Raw genomic sequence first — 20,378 nt, forward strand, 5'->3', positions numbered from 1 at the left:
TAATAATGCCCTGTCTATCTAAAAACATTATGACCAAAACTACTCTCAAAGCCTCTCTTTTGAATTCAAAGTAGGCCATGCCTCTGCCAAGATATAATATGATTAAAGTAGGTTATGGAATATTGAGGACCAAAATTTGCACTTTAGCTGCTGATCAAAGCATAGTTGGGTAACACCTTGACAGGGTTCTTTTAAAGTTCTCCAAAAATTAATCAGAGAATAGTGAATACAAGCTCTAATGGAGGGAAGGCCAACCTGTGCCCGAATCAATGCTTCAGGGGTACCAGGAGGCAAAATTAAAAGTTTTCTCAAAAAACTATTTTGAAGTGCCTCTAATTTGGCTAGCTGAGTATCTCCCAACCCCAAACTGCAGCACCATACAGAATCCGAGCAACCACTTTACTCCTGAAGATTTTTAAGGTAGGATCAATTACACAGCCCCCTGCTGTATGGAAAAATTTAAGAATAGCTCCAATTGTTCTTAAAGCTGTTACTTTGGTTACATGTGCTTTCCAGGAGAGATTTTCTGCAGAGTAAATGCCAAGATATTTAAACTCCCGGCATTGTTCAATCTGATGACCATCAACAGACCATTGGAAATTAGAGTGTCTTTTTCCGAACACCATCACCTTTGTTTTAGCATAGTTAATATTCAACTTTCTTTTGTTACTGTACTCGCTAAGCTTAGACAGCAGCCTTCTTAAGCCTATGCGATTGATAGTAAAATCATGTCATCTGCATATAATAAGATATACACTTTTTTGTACACGATTGAAGGGGGGGAAATTCTGGACCAGATAATTTTAAAACTATGTCATTTAGGTATAGATTACAAAGTGATGGAGCCAAGAATTTGCTACATAACTTGGAATCAATATCCAAGAGACTAATTGGCTGATAGTTACTTGGATCCAGCTTTTCTCCTTATAGATAGAAAAGACAATCTGTAAGGAAATGTACCTGTACATTTGGGTGAACACTTCGGCCAGTATTGGGGCCCACCGGTCAGAAATATTTACAGATTTCTGGTGGCAACATATCTTCTCCCGGGGCCTTACCTAAAGTGAGAGATGTAATAAGATTCGTAATGTCGCTTACAGTAATGGGGGGGCCATTGAGGCAAGTTAGTTTCAAAAGAAATTATAGTTTTTCTTTGCAGAAAAGGTCCCATAATGTTTGCTGAAGTGCACATGCCATTCTCTTGCAGATAATTGCCTGACAATTAAAGGTCTAACTGCACCCATACCAAAGGAAACAATGCTCCAAAACTGAGACTCCTTTTCTAACACAGCTAGACTTAGTTGTTGCCATTGAAGTTTAGCATACTTTTCCTTTTTTTGTTTTAAAAGTGCTTTATAAAATGATCTCAAAAACACTAGATGCTTAGGGAAGAAATTAGCTCTGTCTCTAATGACCTGGCGAGAATAATTCATTAATGTTTTCCTAGCCATTCTACAGAGCCAGTATGGTGTAGTGAAGGTGTTGGACTATGACCTGGAAGACCAGGGTTCGAATCCCCACATAGCCATGAAGCTCACTGGGTGATCTTGGGCCAGTCACTACCTCTCAGCCTCATGAAAATCCTACTCATAGGGTCGCCATAAGTCGGAATCGACTTGAAGGCAGTGCATTTACATTTTTTTAGCCATTTTACGTTCTTGATCAAACCATCTGTTGATTATTAATCTATCAGGATTAAACTGTTTATTATGAACCAGCATGGGCTAAGGTTTTGAACAATGGTTTGATAGACATGTAGAGTGATTCAGAGGCCACAACTCCTTGTTGATGGGAGTTAAAGGTGTTACTCTCAAACATTTGAGAGATGGAAGAACAAAAATCAATTGATCATCTCTTTACATGTGGAAGGTACAATCTCTGACATCTCTGTCATGAACCTGTATATGTTCATGAGTTATTAAAAATCTCATAAGTAATATCTTGGCTCAAGCCAGGGACTCTGGGAGATTTCACAGTTAGAAAAGACAGGCCTCTGACAAAGTAATATCCTGAGTTTCATTTTCCAGCTGAAGACGGTTAAACAGAAGCCTAAACAAGGAACACCTGGCTATCTGTGCTGATTAGCCCGTGCCTAGCACTCAAGGTCATTCTTGGCCTGTGAAGTTTGAAACACTGTTGGGAGGGGGGCCTGAAGGCGCGAAAAAGTGAGAAACATCTAGAAAGAGGTTACATCAGACAATACCTGATTGGTCAATTAATCCTGGACCGTTAGGATTCTTTTCCTTTAAGTATAGAGCTGAAAGCTCCTAGCCTTTGTTCCCTGAAGTTGACCTAAAGGGTTCCTGGTTCCCTAAGTGTTGCCTATGGGAGGCAACTACGCAGGGTTCCATTTTCTTGTTTTGATGCCAACTTCTCTTAGGAGAGTAGTTACTGCAACCATCTACCTCATGTGTAAGTATTAGGCTAGAAAAGGTTATTTTCTTGTTGTGTCTTTGAATCCTCTTGTTTGTACCAAAACCCCTGTTTGGGTGTATGGTCTTAAAGGATTACTTGCTGCTATATATTTGATGTGCACTTATATATTTTAATAAAGCTACTTCTATTTAACCTGGTGTGTTCATTGAGAGGGTGGTTCTGAATTCAGCACCTTGACCATCTCAGTCACGTAACTACCAAAGAGGGAAAAAGAAGTTAAAAGCTTAACTCGAATTGAGGTATTAAACCAGAGGTTCCTGGCAAGGAGTGTAACTGTGGCTCTTGCCCCATAGGATCTTGGTTTTATCTATTGCCTGGGCTCAGAGATCCCCTGGCTCTGAGTGGACCAGTAACAAGGGTGGTGGCAGCCTACCTTCTACCTTGCAGGGTTGGTGTTGGATTGCACAGCCTTGGCAAGGGTGAATTGGTATTTTTCGGTTCCAGTCCCATTTCCCTAAGGGTGGGGTTTGGGTCTGACGCATGGCCCTGTGCCTTGACGGTAGGGATCCATGACAATCTCCACTTAAAATTTCTCAGATAGCAGGACTGGGAGAAATGTCTGTTGATACCTTAGAAAGCTGCTACAATTCATAGTAAATACTAGGCAGTGGTGTGCTGAATGCATCGATGGTGTGCAGTGGTAGAATTTTTGGCAACTCCTTTTCAAAAAATATTTTTTATCTCTAACGTTTATTTGGACAATGAGTAAAATAAGTAGTGTAATGTAATAATAAATAAATAACATATTTCATTGCTATAATCTGAAACTAATATTGCTAAAAAGAAACTCTTGTGTTTTTCTCTTAGGTATTAGAGTTACTACTTGCCTTCTGTTCGGTAATGGAACTTCGTCATGTCTTGTGTCAAGCAATATTGGAACCAAATAGGGCAAGCTGTGGAAGCACAAGACTTGTAACTCGATCTAAGCCTTCAGAGCCATCTGTTCTCTTAGTACATTGGTCAAACCAACCACTGGAAGCGTCTGAAACCTGCTCACATCTTGCATTGGAGCTGTTCAGGGAGATATTTGAGGTACCTATTTATTTAGAATAGGATTGAAATGGCTTCTCAGCCAACCAGACAATCCAAAGGACAAACAAGGCACTTGTTCCATTGTCATAGCTGTACCTACTCCCCCTTCCAAAAAAGCAACTTGCTTCACTTCTCGCCTAGCCATTATTTTGTAATGTCTCTAGCATTAATAGTTAATCCTTTAGCTAACAGGTAACATAATCTTGCTGCTGGCTGCATTATATGAAAATAGCAAATAGTCAGTGCAAAATAGTTCTTTTATAAATATCTCAAAAGGTCCACTTAAAAAAAAAACTTACATTTTGGCCATTCCATTGTGTTATTTCTAAATTTTTGTATGTTTTTTGCAACTTTTAAGGACATTTAGAATCCTGTTTGAAGCAGCACCGTTGCTACATTTTCCTGCCATAGAATGAGTTTCCTATTCTTTCCAATTTCATGGAGAATAAGGCTATCAGTTGCTACTAGCCATGATAGCTGTGCTCTGCCTCCATAGTCTAAGACTGCATGCTTCCTCATACCAGTTACTGGAAACCACAAGAGAGGAGAGTGCTCTTGTACTCAGGTCCTGCTTGTAGGCTTTCCATGTGCATCTGGTTAGCCAGTGTGAGAACAGGATGTTGGGCTAGATGGGCCACTGGCCTGATCCACCTGGCTTTTCTTATATTTAATGGACATTTTGGGTAAATTATCATGTTTCAGACCTACATTACATTTCCAAAGTTGTGAATTTTATGTTTAACAACTTAGAGTGAATCCAATGCTATCTTTCATTGAAAAGATCAGGGGAAGGAAGGAATTTTTGGTAACCCGAGTCCATGTGCTCCAAAGGTTGCTTTGCTGGATTGCATCCTTGTTTATAAGAAGGTGATAAAACTATTCACATGCATAAATATATTCTAGAATTAAAATACTTCATTTTGAAAAAAGAATAAAGGTTCTTACAAACTCACATTATGTGAAAAAGCATGGAAATTCCAAGGTGTCTTCCCTTAACTTCTGTATCATGTAAGAAGTAAAGCTGTTACATAATATAGGTTCCATAGACCCACACTTTGCCTTGGTCTTTCGGCTCCATTCTTCTTCATCTTAGGGATATGGGCAGCACTGATTCTGGTGTCAGCGTTTAATAAGAATTTAGTTACATGTTGAAATTAATGACATAGAGTTACCAATACTGTGTTAGCAGACTTGTCCTTGCACAGCAGGACTTCCCCTTCCTCTCATCCCTGCAGCCCTTATGTGTTCTCAAAAATTGCTTCAGAGGGTTGGAGGATTCTCTTGATCAATTTTGGGGGCACACATGGGGCTGCAGGAGGAGGAGAGGAAAGCAAAGTTCTGCCGCATGAGCAAAAGTCTTTTGTGCTTGCACAGCAGCAGAATTAGATGCAGCCCATTGAATTTCCATTGTCGGGTGTACTTGCAACAACAATTGTCAGTTTTTGAAATAATGGGTGTTGCAAACAACAGGATTTAAATGGCTAATGGGGAAGCCACCAGGGTGTATGGGTAGAATCTGTGACTAGTGGGTGTAATTATATGATGAATACCATGGCAAAATTGTACAGTGACTAGGTTCTGGTGAAATATATGGTTTGAAGGAAGGATTAGATACCATGATGCAAGCTCCTGCCATTCCAAACAGTTCCCCTAGCTGCATCCTTTTCGTCCACTCTTGTCTTCCTATTTATTCAACCATCTCTCAGGATCATTAAACAAGATGTCTCTTGTAAGAAGGGGCCTGCCACCTACAGTTTTTGTAAGTTCTTGTATTTAAAAAAATCCTAATAATTTTTACTTAAGTTATTTAAGGAAAAGGAAAGATCAACTACAGCAGTTAGATAACAAAAAAAATCCTTGTTTGTAAACTTTTACTTTCTACAATAGTAGTCATAGACACAAATTGAGAGGCATATATCTTCAATTAGTTCTCCTACTGCTTTAAATTATTATATTTAATTAGTCAACCAGTCTCACAATTGACACTAAACAATGTGATTCAAATTATTTTTGTATCCATGCAGGTCTGGTAAGGACAATATCCATCTTTTTTTCACAAACACATCTTACTTAAACTATTTATCACTGAAATGTTTGCATCCTATATTTCTAAAATTTGAGGCCCAATGACCGTACTTCACAAGCGTTCAAATTATCATCTGCTTTCTTTATTAAAATGAATGTGTACAAATTTCTGAACTTATTGGCAGTCTTTTCATTGCAAACATAGCACTCATCTGAATGCTTAGGCTAACAACATAAAGACCTAAAATAATGCAGTTGCTATAGCAAAATGTTGTAGTTGCTGTGTGAGGAATGATTAAATTTCATCAAATTGGACTGGAACATGTTTCATTATTTATCTTCTCCAAGAAACACCTGAAGGCAGGGAAATAGCTTGTTTCATGGACCTTGAGATGAAGTCTGAGTGACCTTGGACTTAGAAAGCAGGGAAGAGGTAGGATAGCTTCATTATCTGCAACTTGGATGCCAACAAGCATGTAATTCTTCTCCATGTAATTCTTCTACTACAGGATGTTATTGATACAGGCAACAGTGCTATGGCTGAGCGCTTTGTGGATCTTCTTCTGCCTGTTCTTCTTGACCATCTTCATTTGCCAGATCATGTGCTAGAAGACCTGTTGGCGAAGAAGAAGTGTGAAAGAATGATCAAGGCTATTGATATTTTAATAAATATCCTTTACCCAAGTTCTATTTTATGATCATAAGCTCACTATGAAACCACACTCACAATTATGTAAAATGGGTGAAATTCATTTGATTTAAATAATACTTTAAACCCAATACTTTGGGTAAACATGCAAACTATAGAAAAGGTCACTGTTAAAATGGTTTGGCATAAAATGCGGTCTCTCTTCTGGATTACATTTTATACAATATAAATAGTGACTTTAGAAAGGTGGAACATGCTTGAACACTGTTGAATAAGGGCTGTACATCCATAAAGAGTATTGGCTACAAAGTGCCCCAAATGTCATGTGTATAGTGTTTATGTTAATAGTCTGGTGTTGATTTCTGTCTGAATTCCAATTAGACTAACTTAAAGCTGCAAATTCCTGTTTGGCGTATTTGGAAAACATGTTGTGTTCAGCATTTGCTGAATTTTTGCAAAATAATTTCAGAATAGCATTCTTTAGTTGACAACTATTATGAAAATTGCTTGGAGACTCCTAGTCAGCTACAGGTGTTTTCCTTCTAAATAAGCCCTTTGCACAAGGCACTCGTATCTGTAAAAGATTTTTTTTATTTTCATAGGTAAGCAGTGTTCACTAGTAAACTCACTCATAGTCTGAAATTTTATAAATCAAAGAATCTGCATCCTTAACGAAACCATACCTCTTTGTGCAGATGATATGCTAAAAATGCATGTAACTAAGGTTCTAACAGCTAATAAATGTACATCTTTAATTGAATACCACTTTACATGCAGAGGGATTGACTTTGGCTTTGGAACAAAGGTAATGGACTCTGAACTTAGGTAAGCACAATTTCTTTAATAATCCATAGCCCAATACCTTATGTTCAGTTTTCTTAAGGATAAATTTATATTCTTTTTCTCTAGAAGAAAAAATAACCTCAATACATGGACTGGGTATGTAACATTAAGCCATGGCTTGTCCATATTTGTGTTAGCTGGAAGAAGTCTGAGCAAAGTCTCAGATTCATGCACTTTCTTCTCCCCTCTTGGCCTGCTGCAGTCAAGAAAAGGAGTTTAATTTTCAGAGAATCCTGGCTAGTCACGTTCTACAAACTACAGATCATGCTTTAAAGCAAATTGTAGTCAGTTTCAAAACAAATCAGTTTCAAATTGTGGGCTATGTAGCTGACTTTTTTTAAAAAAAAATCCTCTTTTCAGATAGCACAAGAAGTCAGAATCCACTAAAAGTAAAAGCTGAAGAAGTCATCCTATCTCAGCCCAAGGGCTTAGCAGCGAGACATGCAACCCAGGTCATAGTTGTTGGCCTCTAGTAGTTGACAAGATATCCTTGAAATCCAAGGCCTTCGTTTTAATTAAAATATTTTGCAATTTCTATTTGTATGACTATGTATTTGCAAGTTTGGCATTGATACATAATTTTATACAGGCTAATGAGAAAAAAATGTTATAAATGCTGTCACAGTAGTACGGTATCATAGGAAGCCCCTTTAAATTAAGAAAATAATCCTCCAAGGCATCTCAATATGCAAGATAGATTTACTGTTGTATATGCAACATTAGCTTTGCCTTTTGATAGCAAGCCACTCTGAATGAAAGAGTAAGTGTTGCATACTTTTGCTCCAAATGCTGAAGGTGTCAGAGGGAAGATCATTATAAGATATAACTAGATGTTCGAATGATTCTTTGGGCAGAAGCTCTATTTAGTTTTTAGTATTTTTAAAAAAAAACTAATGATTTCTTGTTTTGTCAGTGTATAATGCAGCTGATCCCAGTCAGACTTGCTGTCAGCACCCATCAGTGGACCACACTTGTAAATTATTAATCTGGAGCTCACTTTAAGCTCTTTATTGTTCCTTTGGAGTCACTTGTTGGATTATTCCTTACCTGCCCCACTCCTGATGTCACATATGATGTCTGGTGTGGGGCAGGCGGGTATAGTGTGGGGAACCCACCTTTTGTCAAATTAGGATCTGTGCCTAATTAAGCCCATGGCCCACAGATTCCTCATAATGTGATATGTGAAAAGGTTTTTGTTGGACCTTGCAGTGTGTATATTAACTATTCTGTTCATTACTACTTTTTTCAGCACGCGCGCTGCTGATTTAATCTTAAAAACACTGGATCTTATGAGCAAGCTTAAGCAGCTGGTCCCTAACATGGAAGTCAACTTTTACAAAGTTCTTCAGGTAAGGTTCTTGTATTCATTTAAATACCTGTTATGGTCATTCTGTGGTAATGATTGACAGTATTATGAATTTATTATTTTATTGATTATTTTTTATTAGATTTATATTCCACCCTTCCTTCCAGTAGGAGCCCATAGTCTAACATTGTTTAAAAATAAAATGTATATGACAGTGGCTTGAATGCAAAAGTGCCTTGTGTGAGCAAAAGTACACCGTCTCCAAATGCTGCCAATTCCCTGCTGAAGCTTCACTTGTCCCATTCCAGAAGATCACTTCACCCTTAGGAGCTTTTGCAGGGGGTGTGCAAGGGGAGAGGAAACAGGAAGGGCTCATTGTGTAAGTGGAGCTCTACTTATGCTTCTTTGGATCCAACAGAATCACTGCAACTTAATTTTAATACAATTTCATTTTTACATTATTGTTTATATCACAGGGATATAGCTATAAGAACATAAGAAGAGCCTGCTGGATCAGGCCAGTGGCCCATCTAGTCCAGCATCCTGTTCTCACAGTAGCCAACCAGGTGCCTGGGGAAAGCCCGCAAGCAGGACCCGAGTGTAAGAACACTCTCCCCTCCTGAGGCTTCCGGCAACTGGTTTTCAGAAGCATGCTGTCTCTGACTAGGGTGGCAGAGCACAGCCATCATAGCTAGTAGCCATTGATAGCCCTGTCCTCCATGAATTTGTCTAATCTTCTTTTAAAGCCAGTGGTGGTATCTGAGGTCTTCCTATAGGTTTTAGCATCTTCTGCTTCAACTTAGAATTCTGTGCAGGTATTAAAGCTGAATGGAAGAATGTGCCAAGCCATTCCACTATTTGCAGTTTTTAGCTGGGATCATGAGAATGTACTTTGATAAGAGTAGAACAGATAAAGTGAAAATGTATATAATTTTTTTTTCTTAATATTGTGCACATATTTCTATCTAGCTGCTTTAAATAATTGCTTATTTGTACTCACAAGTGGTTTGTGTCTAGGACCAACGTTTGGTTACACCTTTGGCTTTTGCTTTAACATCAGACCACAGAGAGCAAGTACAGGCAGGACTTAGAATACTGTTTGAAGCAGCACCATTGCCAGATTTTCCTGCCATAGTGTGAGTTTTCTGTTCTTGATACTATTTTTTAGATTTGTCTTTCATATTAACATTTTTAATGTTTACCTGGAGCTTTTTCTGTTTTTTCTATTTCATAAAAAATGCTGTTTATATTTTATTTGCTTCCTGCTGATTTAATCTTGTGTGTGTGTGTTTCTTATAGGCTTGGTGAAAGTATTGCGGCCAATAATTCTTACAGACAACAGGAAGCAGAGCATGCATCTAAAAGGAGCCACATGCAAGCATCCATGACCTGTGTTAACTCAATGAAGTGCTCTATTATTTGCCCTCCAAATGATGATGCTGCAACTTTCAACATTCAGGATCTAATACAGAAACTCCAGTCTGGCCTGGAGGTTAATGGCTTTAACATACAACTTGTAGAATAAAAGCATCATTGGCCTGGCCTATATAAAATGCCAAATAGTCTGTTCCAGTCTGTGACTTTTCAGGCTTCTGAGGTCAAATCATACCAGTTTCTGTAGAAAGGTTTGCACAAAGACATGATGAAGACAGTACAAACTCAACCTGTTGTTGTTGTTGCTATATTTGTTACTCGCCGTTCACCAGAAAGTCCCAGGGTGGGTCACAACAACATGAAATGCATTATAAAAAACAGTTTAAAACAAATTACACTGACAACTAGATAAGGTCCTAAAAACATATCAAGTATCAAAGGCCAGGGTGAAGAGGTGCATCTTTACCATATAATGGAAGCTATATAGTAAAAGTGCCAGATGCACCTCTGTGGGGAGGGAGTTCCACAGCTTAGAGGCTGCAACAGAGAATGCTCTCTCCTGGTCTGCCCTCCCTTCCAAACTACCAAGAAGGCCCCTTCTGCTGATCCAGGGAAGGGGGTGGTTTGTAGGGAAGGAGGCTGTCTTTCAGATATTTGGGGCCTAAGTTATTAAGTCTTGAAACACTTGAGTAAGCACCTTAAATTGGGCCCAAAAACGAACTGGCAACCAACACAGCTGTTGGTTATAACAACCGTTATATGAGATCGAAATGGAACCCCAACCATGTAGCATATGGCTGCCATCTTTTAGACCAGTTGAAGTTTCCGAGTCATCTTCAAGGGCAGTTAGGAATCAGTAGCTGCAGGGATCCGAACCTAGAATAACAAGGGATTTGGCCAAGCTCCACGGATATAAATGCAACGTATTTGTAAGTAGATGAAGTACATAAAGTATAAAGGACACTTCTGAACAATGTCGTTTCTAGATATTACCCTGAAATGAGTGTGCTTTTTATAGCAGCCGTCAGTATGTCACGTAAACTAAAAATTAAATACTTTGTTCTGTTTGAAGTGCAACTTATATGAGCATGGAGAATTTATTTAATGAAATGGCAGTGTATTTTTATAAAATACAAATATTTTATATTTAACATTGTAGTATTAATACAGAAATGCTAACAAATACTGATATCTGCCAATATTGTAGTAATTGTACATATTGTTGAACTTTTCAGTTGTTCAAATAGGAACAATCTTGACTTAAGGTTTGGATATTGTTGTAGCTTATGCTATCACCATTTCCCTATAGATGAAGGAATCTGTCACAGATGTGAGAGTGTCTGAAATAATGGATGTATATGAGCAGAAACTGTCTGCATTAGCAGTGAGTACCTATTTAATATGCATATTCTTTCATCTGAATGCTTTGTCTATTGAAATACAAGTAGATTTTTGCTTCTGTTTTCCCCTTAGTCCAAAGAAACTAGGTTGCAAGACCTTTTGGAAGCAAAGGCATTAGCTCTTGCTCAAGCTGATAGACTTATTGCCCAGTATCGTTGCCAGAGAGCTCAAGCCGAGTCAGAGGTGAGTAAAATAAATAACTGCACAATAATTAATTTGTTGCCTGAAAAGAGCTACCAATGCAAGGTTGTTCTTCAACAATATGCCTTGGGTTTTTTGTTAATTAGGCTAGTACTTTTTTCGGGAAGAAATCAATATAACTTTCATAGCTGCAATCCTTACTTTAGCAGTCCAAGATACTTCAGGTTTCTAAAGGTATCCAGTTTTAGAATGGTCAGTGCCCTTTGGCAGTTACTGTTGTAATGTACACTTGTCATTGACCAAAGAGTGTTCCTTATATGTGCTATGGAGCAGCAAACCTAAGCCTGTAGTGCAATGCATTCTCTCTGTCTTTCCAAAAGGCTAGAACACTTGCTTCAATGTTGAAGGATGCTGAACGAAAAAATGAAGATTTTGAAGGATTATTGAAAGCGCAGCAGGTAGAATCTGAGCGGACTCAAAGTGATATTGAACAACTCTTTCAGCACAATAGAAAACTGCAGGCAATAGCAGAGGAACATGAGATACTGAAAAGATCTTCCATTGATCTTATTCAAAAGTAAGATACTACACTGCTATGAAAGATGTGTGAAGGAAGACTCCCCCTCCAGAAAGCGCACAAACCCCCCAAAGCCTTATATACTTGAGAATTATTCTATGATGCATATTTTTCCCAACATTGATGTGTTTGAGACTGTAGAGTTTGGTTTTTCATTACTTGCAAACTTTGTATTGGTGTAGTAGAAGGGGGAATAGCTGCTAGATGTCAAACCAAAACCACAGTATCCAGCAGTAGGAAGTCAGGGCTTCAGTTTCAGAGCACAGTATTGGATCAGTCTGATGCATGATCAGTCTTGGGGGTAGGCACCTTTCTTTTAGATAATGGGCCTGGTGTTTATGACCACTTTTCTTATTCCAGAAATAGCAGATCACTCCTGTGAGTCATGACCCACAGCTTTTGAGAACTAGGTTACAAGTGTAAGAACTGGATGTGATTTTTTTTAAAGTAATGCTTCACACAATGATGAATAGAAGTTTATCTCAAAGATTAGATTACTCAGAAATTGAATTATATATTCAGGGCAACTACTAGCTTGCAGAATTAGGTGGCAATGATTTATCTCAGCCAGGAATCATGATAGTAATTCCTGTACTTGTTGCTTATGAGAACCACCGTATCACTTTCTCTAATGGCAAACTCTAGTGAAATGGAGCCACTGAGAAACAGGCAACTCAGATTTGCAGAAAAATCTGGACAAATACTGAAATGGCAAGCTTCTTCTTGTTGTTGTTATGTGCCTTCAAGTTGATTACGACTTATGGCGGCCCTATGAATCAGTGACCTCCAAGAGCATATGTCATGAACCACCCTGTTCAGATTTTGTAAAGCTCTCCTCCAACACATTTCAGACGAGTTGATTTTTCTCTTATCCACTTTTTTCACTGTCCAACTTTCACATCCATACATAGAGATCAGAAATACTATGGTCTGAATGATCCTGACTTTGGTGTTCAGTGATACATCTTCGCATTTGAGGACCTTTTCTAGTTCTCTCATAGCTGCCCTCCCCAGCCCTATCATTCTTCTGATTTCTTATTGTCTCCATTCTGGTTAATGACTTCTACCCCACTGCAAACTTCTACCCCACCTCAAAAAAAAAAAGGAAAAAAAGTCAACCCCATGAAGACTAAATATGCCTAGTAGTAACAGAATACAGAGTTTGAAAATCAAAAACAGAAAACTTGGGGGAAAGGATGGAATGGAATATCAGGCTGGCTGGAACTCTGAACAAGAGCACTCCTATTAGGAGGTGAGAGTATATTGCAACATCTTACTGCAGGTTGCACTTCTATAGAATTGATATCTCAAATTGGGTTCTGCAGTCTCTAGCCATCTGCAGGTGTTCAACCTGATCACATGAGAAGAAAAAGTGTGTAGAGGGCCAGGGGCACACATGCCAATTCTGTTCCTCCACTCCTGACCTTCACACTTGTGAAGGTGTGATGCACATGGGGATGTTGGGGGTAGAGCTGGCATGCATACACCCAGCCCCTACTTCTTGTCCTTGGGTGGTCAAGCTAAACACCTGAAAAGACCTCAGTAACAGGGTACAGCTGCCAGAAAACAAGCTAATTGTTGGTCCCTCCTTTGCAAGGTTCCATTTTGCTACATCTACAAGGAAAAGCAGCATCAGTTTTCTAGGCAATGAATTAGTCAGAATTGAATCTAAAATACTTCAAAATGTGTGAAATTTATGACCAAGACTTCTTTTAAGGCTTATACTGAAAGTTGACTTGAGCTCCAACACACACCTGCAAACGCACATGTGAGCATTAATAGTTCTGATTTTAAAAGTACGAATGTTATAAAAATATGTTATAAAAACCACATGATATTAAGTCTGTTTTATACTTTAGGCATGAAACCATTCAAAAACAATATAATGATCTACAGCTAATGTGTAATGCACTCAGTAAACAACTTGAGACCATTAAAAGGCAGAATGACTCACTCAAGCAACAGAACGACAAGTAAGTTCAGTTCTTACCTTAAGTTAAGAGGATGCTATGTTTCAATGAAAAACTTCAGTTTTAATCAAAACTACTTAAAGTTGTTTTTAATACACTTCAGAATATTTCAAGTACATCATGATTTGTTCCCAGCTTTTTCAAAGATGTTTGCTAGCTTTCAATACAGAGAAAAATCATCATGAAGATTAATCAAGTAGGGCCATATAGCTGTGTAGTAAAAGTGAAACTCTTTATTCTGTTTTTGTGGGTTTTTTTTAATTAAGCTGTGTTTGTAGTATAATTATTTGTAGGGCCTCCTGAATCTGTCAATTACACTACTTAAAATTCTTTGAGACTTTTGACCCAGACTTTCAACTTCTTGTTTGGCCAATATTTCTTCTTCACAGGTGGTTTCTACACTGTGGAAGGGCATGAATGTTGAGGTTTACTTCCCAGTTTGCTGATATGTAAATAGTTAAGATAAATACAGAAATTCAGCAAACTCAGAAACACGTTAGTCCAATAAAAATCATAATTCCTAAACTTATACCTGTCTTAGTTGTCTCTAGAATCATGTAAAATAAAATGATTTGGATCCTAAGTACTGTCAGCAGAATAAAGCTCACAAAGAGGGGCTTTTCCCTACATCCTCTGGAAGCCCCTCCTAAACAGTGTGGAATGGGGTGCTGGGAGCTGTGGGGGAAAGGGGGAAATGACTGGGCACGGTTTACCATGGAAAATAGCATACAAATTAAACTGGTGATGATTTTTGCTCTAATGCAGTATTAGAACTGCATGGCACCCCACATGCCAATCACCAGGATGCTGAGACATAGTCAACCAATGTGCTCTCTGAAACCAACCCTGTAAGCAGGAGCAGAACCACTGAAACAGCTCCAGTCCTACATCATGGATGTGATCCAGAATGATACCATGGTCAAAGGTTTCAAAAGCTGCTGAGAGATCAAGCAGGAAAAACAGAGTTGCCTTCCCCCTGTCCTCCCACAAAAGGCCATCCATCAGGGTGACAAAGGTTGATTCTGTCTCAAAACTATGCCTGAACCTAGACTGAAAGTTAATCATTTTCCTCCAAGAGGATCTGCGGCTGAACTGCCACTAACTCTCAAGCACCTTGCCAGAAAAAGGTGTGCTAGTGACTGGTTGATAATTGGCATAAATGCCTGGATCCAGAGAGGCCTTCAAAAGTGGATGCTCCACCAGCACCTCCTTAAAGGTGGCCAGGACCACATTATTACATAGTGATGCCTTCTCCACCTCCTGGATCCAATCTGTCAAACCCCCATGGCAAAACTTAATCAGACCAAATAGGCAACAGTTAAAGAGGGCATGTTGTCAGCTGCAAGCATCTTGCCCAGATCTTCAGGTTTCGTAAATGAATTGATCCCATAAAATTGAGCAAGGCAGTGAAAGACACCTCACTCAATACTGTATCAGCAGCAGTGTTCAAATCTGAAAGTCTTTTCCCCCCTGAAAGTTCATCTGACAACACCCAAGCTACTCTTGCACAGATTATCAGTATTGTTTATTGTATTTCTTATCCACCCTTAACCAGAAGGTCCCAGGGTGGGTTACAGCATATAAAAAACTCAATATAATTAAAACAATAATAAATATCAATAGTAATTCCAAAACTAGCTTTGAACAACTGTGGGGATTTGATGTAAAGTTTTATAAAGAAGGTATAGAGTGAAATTTGGGTATATATTAACTTCTCTATTCTAAGGCAGCAAATTCACATTGAATTTCCTCTCTCCATCTCATAAGTGATGTTTCCCTGACTCCTATCAAAGCAAATGAGAATTGAAACCCTGTCTTTATATAGATATCTCAGAATTAGAATCATTCAGCTTTTTTTTACATGGGTGACGCTAATGGTGGTGATGGGTAACAGAATGCCTTATTCTTGTTTTCACTTAAATAGAGATAAGATCTGTGGTTATTTTTTGAGGGTTTCTAATACATAGTGCTTGAATGTTAAGTAGGGTAAAAAAAATACCAGTCTGCACGGATGGTGTAAATAGAGTTAATGAAAAACTGTTTTCACATAGCAAGTTTCCACTGTTTTCACATAGCAAGTTTTACTGCTAGGTAGGCTGTTTGCAAATGTCAGTGGTGGGTGTTTTTGTTTGGCAAAATGTCCATTTTCAGTGGTTGACAAAATGAGGAAATATTATATGATTAACAATGGATACAAACAAATAATTAAATGCAGGAAGCGATATAATTACACCGAATGATAGGTAAATATTGCTATAGTATGACACTGTAATGATATTAAAGACTGCATGTTCTTAGGAAGAATTTTCATATTTGTACCCTTCAATTTCTTAGAACTGTCACTCAGTTGCTAGAAACAGAAGAGCACAGAAAAGAATTGCACAAACAGCTGCAAGATAAAGATGGGAAAATATCAAGTAAGTTAGTTCTGGATTCTGACTTCCTATATTTATTCATCAAGAGTTTTGATTTATAGATGAAGCCTGGGAAATCCATTTCTCATGCTACATTATATTTTGAACAGTTTTTAAATGCTGAACTAGGCAAGTATGAAGTACAGCCCATTTCAGAGCATGATTAAATATATAGGATCACACAATCATTTTTGCTTTGGAGTTTGCAATTACAACTCCATAACACAATGATGCTATTGTTTTACCCAGGTTCTTTTGTTGGCTTGGGAACTTGCTGATGTTTGAAGAATAGCATGTTCTCTTATTCAGACCCAGATCCAAACTCTCAAAATAAGCCAGCAATGATGCAACTGTAGCACAACTGTAATGGAGCAGGGGTATTTTCTGCTTTTACTCTGGGAAACTCCCATTTAATCAGCACAGTCAGAATATTAGTGTACAGTCACAAGCCCAGGTTTGTAGTTATCCCTTTGAACTCAAATGGCTCAGCTGAAAAATGTATCTTCCTTAGGCAGGCAATCACTTGACTACGGAACACAAGCTATCAGTGTATGCTCAGTAGATGGCAGTGCTGTGTAACTCATTTAACTGACAACTGTAAAGAAGTGTTCAAGAGTTCTTGACAAAAAAAATGGCTTTTCTCACAAATTCTCCAAAAGGTTTGCAACAGAAGGTAAAGATTCAGGAAGAAAAACTTAAAGCTAGGCAGAAGGAAAAATCAGATATGGAGGAGACCATAGACATCCTTAGAAAGGAACTGAGTAAAACGGAGCAGGCAAGAAAAGAGCTGAGTATTAAGGTAAACTTTCTTCTGGAGTTTGACATGTTTGGAAAATTTCTAAAAGTATTGAGGAATGTGACAGCACAGTTGCAAATAAATATTAATAATTGCTTACCGGGAGGTAAGCCTCATTGAACTCAGTAGGACTAACTTCTGAGTCAACATATGTAGAGTTGATGTGTAAGTCTTATAACAAAGGATGGGCCTTGTAGCAACCAACATGAGTTTTCACCCTGGTTCTCTGCCTTGGAAGATCTGATTTCTGCAACAGCCAAAGGTGCTGTGCCTTAAATTTAGCAACAGACATTTTGCTTAAAGCAAAAATGCCCTATAAAGCTTTGTCAAATATATCTGTTGTTTAAAGGTTAAAATTCAAAGTATCTATTCTGTCTGTGGTTTTTCACATCTAGCGGGGTTATTGACCAAAGCATGCCTTTCCTTGTGTTGTCTCTTTAACAACCCTCAATGGTACAGGTCAGTGTTTTCACTCCTTAGACCAGGGTCAAAAAACCTGTGATGCTCCAGATGTTGTGGACTGCAACACCCATGATCCCTGACCGTAGGCTGAGGCTGATGAGAAATGGAATTCAACATTATCTGGAGAGCCACAGGTTCCACATCTCTTAGATCCTTCTGTGTGGAATGATAGTTTTCCCAACTATGAATCAAAGTATGAAGTTAATAAGACTTTACTGTTCTTCTGGTGAAGAGGGACAATAATATAGCCTTGCAGGTTGCTACTAGGCCACATGAAAATTTTAGTTGACCATATTGTGATAAATCCTACTCATCTCACTGGCCAATCAGTCCCCAACACCTTCCATGGAACTATTGTGTTCTTTTCTGTGTACATCCTCTCCCATTCCTACCAAATCCATTGTATCCTCTTGCTTTTTTTGACTTTGTCTGTCCTGTGCATAGCATGCCACACCCAACTGGCATCTCTCTGTATGTGTGTCTGTCACTGTGTCTCATTTTCTTTTTGACTCATCTTTTGCTTGTGCTCCACTAAACCATAGATATGCCTACCCTTCTATCATCATCCTCTGGTAGTCACTTTTTCCACTGGTTCTGGTCACGTGAGATGCATCTCCTGCTGTACAGGTTTCTCCTTCTGGAATAGCAGCTAATACTAGTTGCTTGAAGTTATTTCCTCACCTCTTGTGTGGAATTTTTTTTCATATGTGTGTAAAACCAGCCACGTTTAGTGCTTCTTTTGGCTAGCACTTTATTGTTTCTTCTGGCCTTGCCACCAGCTGGTATCAGACTATTTCTGAAGAATCACACTGTATTATTAATGTGTGTTTCTTAAGTAAGATATACAGACGTGTTCAGATATCAGTTCAGATATCACATCAATCCATAGCTTTTGCTAGTTAACCAGGCAAACTATGGTTTTAAAGCTGCATGTTTGCTTTTATTTTCTGTCTTCTCGACACTTGGATTCATAAGTTCTCTCCTATTTCCAGCGCAGCAGTCTCTAAAGCAATGGCTGTCAATTGGGATATCACACCAAAATATGATTAGCTAAATCATGGTTTTCAAAAACTCACTTAAAAACCTGGTTTCTAATTCTGCTCTTCTGTTGAATCAAAAACCATGGCTTCTCCATTTAGATATCAAACCAATTAAGCTTTCTTAACTGTGGTTTCTTGTAATATATAAACTGAGTCTTGGTTTCACCGATGGCAAATATGTGTATTAGAGTGAGACGACTGAATAGTATCTAATATGTACCTTTAGGCATCTTCCTTGGAAGTTCAGAAGTCACAACTGGAAGGACGACTGGAAGAAAAGGATGCTTTAGTCAAACTTCAGCAAGAAGAGCTGAACAAACATTCTCATATGATAGCAATGATACACAGCTTAAGTGGTGGCAAACTAAATGCAGAAGCTGTGAATCTCAGTTTATAGAATTGGATTACTTAGTACTGTATTTCACTAAAAAGAAAAGAGCCAATCAAAACCTCATGTAAGCCTCAAGTATTGTTACATTTTTAAAAATCCACTTTAGATTTTTACAGAATGCAGGCTAATTACTGTTCATGTTGGCACTAATGTCCACATAGATATGAGCAGCTGTGGGGGCCTTGTTTCCTGGTTTTACAAGAAATTATTTGAGATTATTTGATCCACATACTATCACTGATAATAGGAGTTGAGTTAGGGTAGGTGATTCTCCAGTTTTAGGCAGATTTCCAAGTATGAAACTTTATGTAAGTTTTAAAATCCATGTATATATAATTTTGTACAGTAGAGTCCAGTTGTCTAACATACAAACCCAGAGAGTAGAGAGAAAAGATAGAAAAGCCGGAGGTATATTGGAGCATAAATGTTTAAAACAATGAATTGTACAGATTTTAAATTACTACAATATATATTAAATGAACAGGGAAATAGAAATGTCCTAGCCCATTAGTATGTGGCTCCAAAATGCTGATGGCCTATTAATGTCTAGTTTCCAGGAAATAGAAAACACAGGTATGTATATATATGTATATTCAGCTTTCAGTTTTATCTCCCAGTGTTAAAATCCCATTTAGTTCCACTCACTGCTTTTTGGTTCTTTAGGTTTCTGAAAATATGTGTGAGTGTTCTCTACAGCTCACACATTGTCACTATTTGTATTTCTTTGGTTACATATTATATAGTCTTATGAATCTTCATTATATCTTACTACATTTAGAAAAATATAATTCTATACATTTTAAACCATTTAAAATATTTTATAGTAATGAACTTTAATGGGAATACACATTTTAAACATAACATAGGATGTAAATACCAAGACGTGTATTTTGCTAAAATATACAGTGGTATGCCCCTTATGTAATTTATAAAAGAGAGCTGGCTGTGTTTGGGGACATTAAAATTCTGAAATTCTGTTACTACTAATTCCACTTAATGTGCAGTGTTGATAAAGCTACAGCTGTCAGCAAATACCTTTTGAACTTCATTTGAGCTCCTGTGCTTAACCATGTGGCTTAATTTATGCTTAACCATGTGGCCTTAATGTTGTCAATTACATTATTGAAAGCTGCTTCTGTTGTCTCCATCTCAATAGTAGCTTTTGCCATTTTAATAAAATATTTATTATGGACTTATATTTAATGTCCTTCTGTAGTTTTGTTTTAAATGTCATCATTTGTCTCTGGAAAGGGAAATAAAAATTCACTTGAGTTTCTTATGTGTGTATTTAATACATTCAAGTACAAATGTTTTGTTTACACATGCATGGTTGGATGATAAAATATATTATCATCTTGTTGTCCCTTAAGCTACATTAGTTGTGCTGATGGCATAATAAACTTTCTTTTTAAAGAGTGAAAACAGCAGTTCTCCATGATTATTGGGGCCTAGCTCTCACAAACGGCATATGAGGTAATAAATCTGTCTCTGAACTGAGCTTTAGGAAGGTAGGAGTTGACA

At 38.0% G+C, this 20,378-nt stretch overlaps 1 protein-coding gene across 1 annotated transcript in view; it reads left to right on the forward strand.

The window, feature by feature from the left end:
- The window catches only part of CIP2A (cellular inhibitor of PP2A), a 31,325-nt gene extending 11,831 nt beyond the window's left edge, over positions 1–19,494 (forward strand). The window contains exons 9-21 of the mRNA XM_061628110.1: positions 3,244–3,468; positions 6,003–6,162; positions 6,826–6,967; positions 8,235–8,334; positions 9,309–9,427; positions 9,591–9,783; positions 10,975–11,049; positions 11,139–11,249; positions 11,588–11,784; positions 13,644–13,757; positions 16,089–16,171; positions 16,828–16,967; positions 18,693–19,494. Coding sequence (XP_061484094.1) covers positions 3,244–3,468; positions 6,003–6,162; positions 6,826–6,967; positions 8,235–8,334; positions 9,309–9,427; positions 9,591–9,783; positions 10,975–11,049; positions 11,139–11,249; positions 11,588–11,784; positions 13,644–13,757; positions 16,089–16,171; positions 16,828–16,967; positions 18,693–18,863 — 1,830 coding nt within the window. The 3' untranslated portion in view covers positions 18,864–19,494. The remainder of the gene's footprint in view (positions 1–3,243; positions 3,469–6,002; positions 6,163–6,825; positions 6,968–8,234; positions 8,335–9,308; positions 9,428–9,590; positions 9,784–10,974; positions 11,050–11,138; positions 11,250–11,587; positions 11,785–13,643; positions 13,758–16,088; positions 16,172–16,827; positions 16,968–18,692) is intronic.
- The last annotated feature ends 884 nt before the right edge of the window (positions 19,495–20,378 follow it).

The sequence above is a fragment of the Rhineura floridana genome, chromosome 5, assembly GCF_030035675.1.
Source record: "Rhineura floridana isolate rRhiFlo1 chromosome 5, rRhiFlo1.hap2, whole genome shotgun sequence".
Classification (NCBI taxonomy): Eukaryota; Metazoa; Chordata; class Lepidosauria; order Squamata; family Rhineuridae; genus Rhineura; species Rhineura floridana.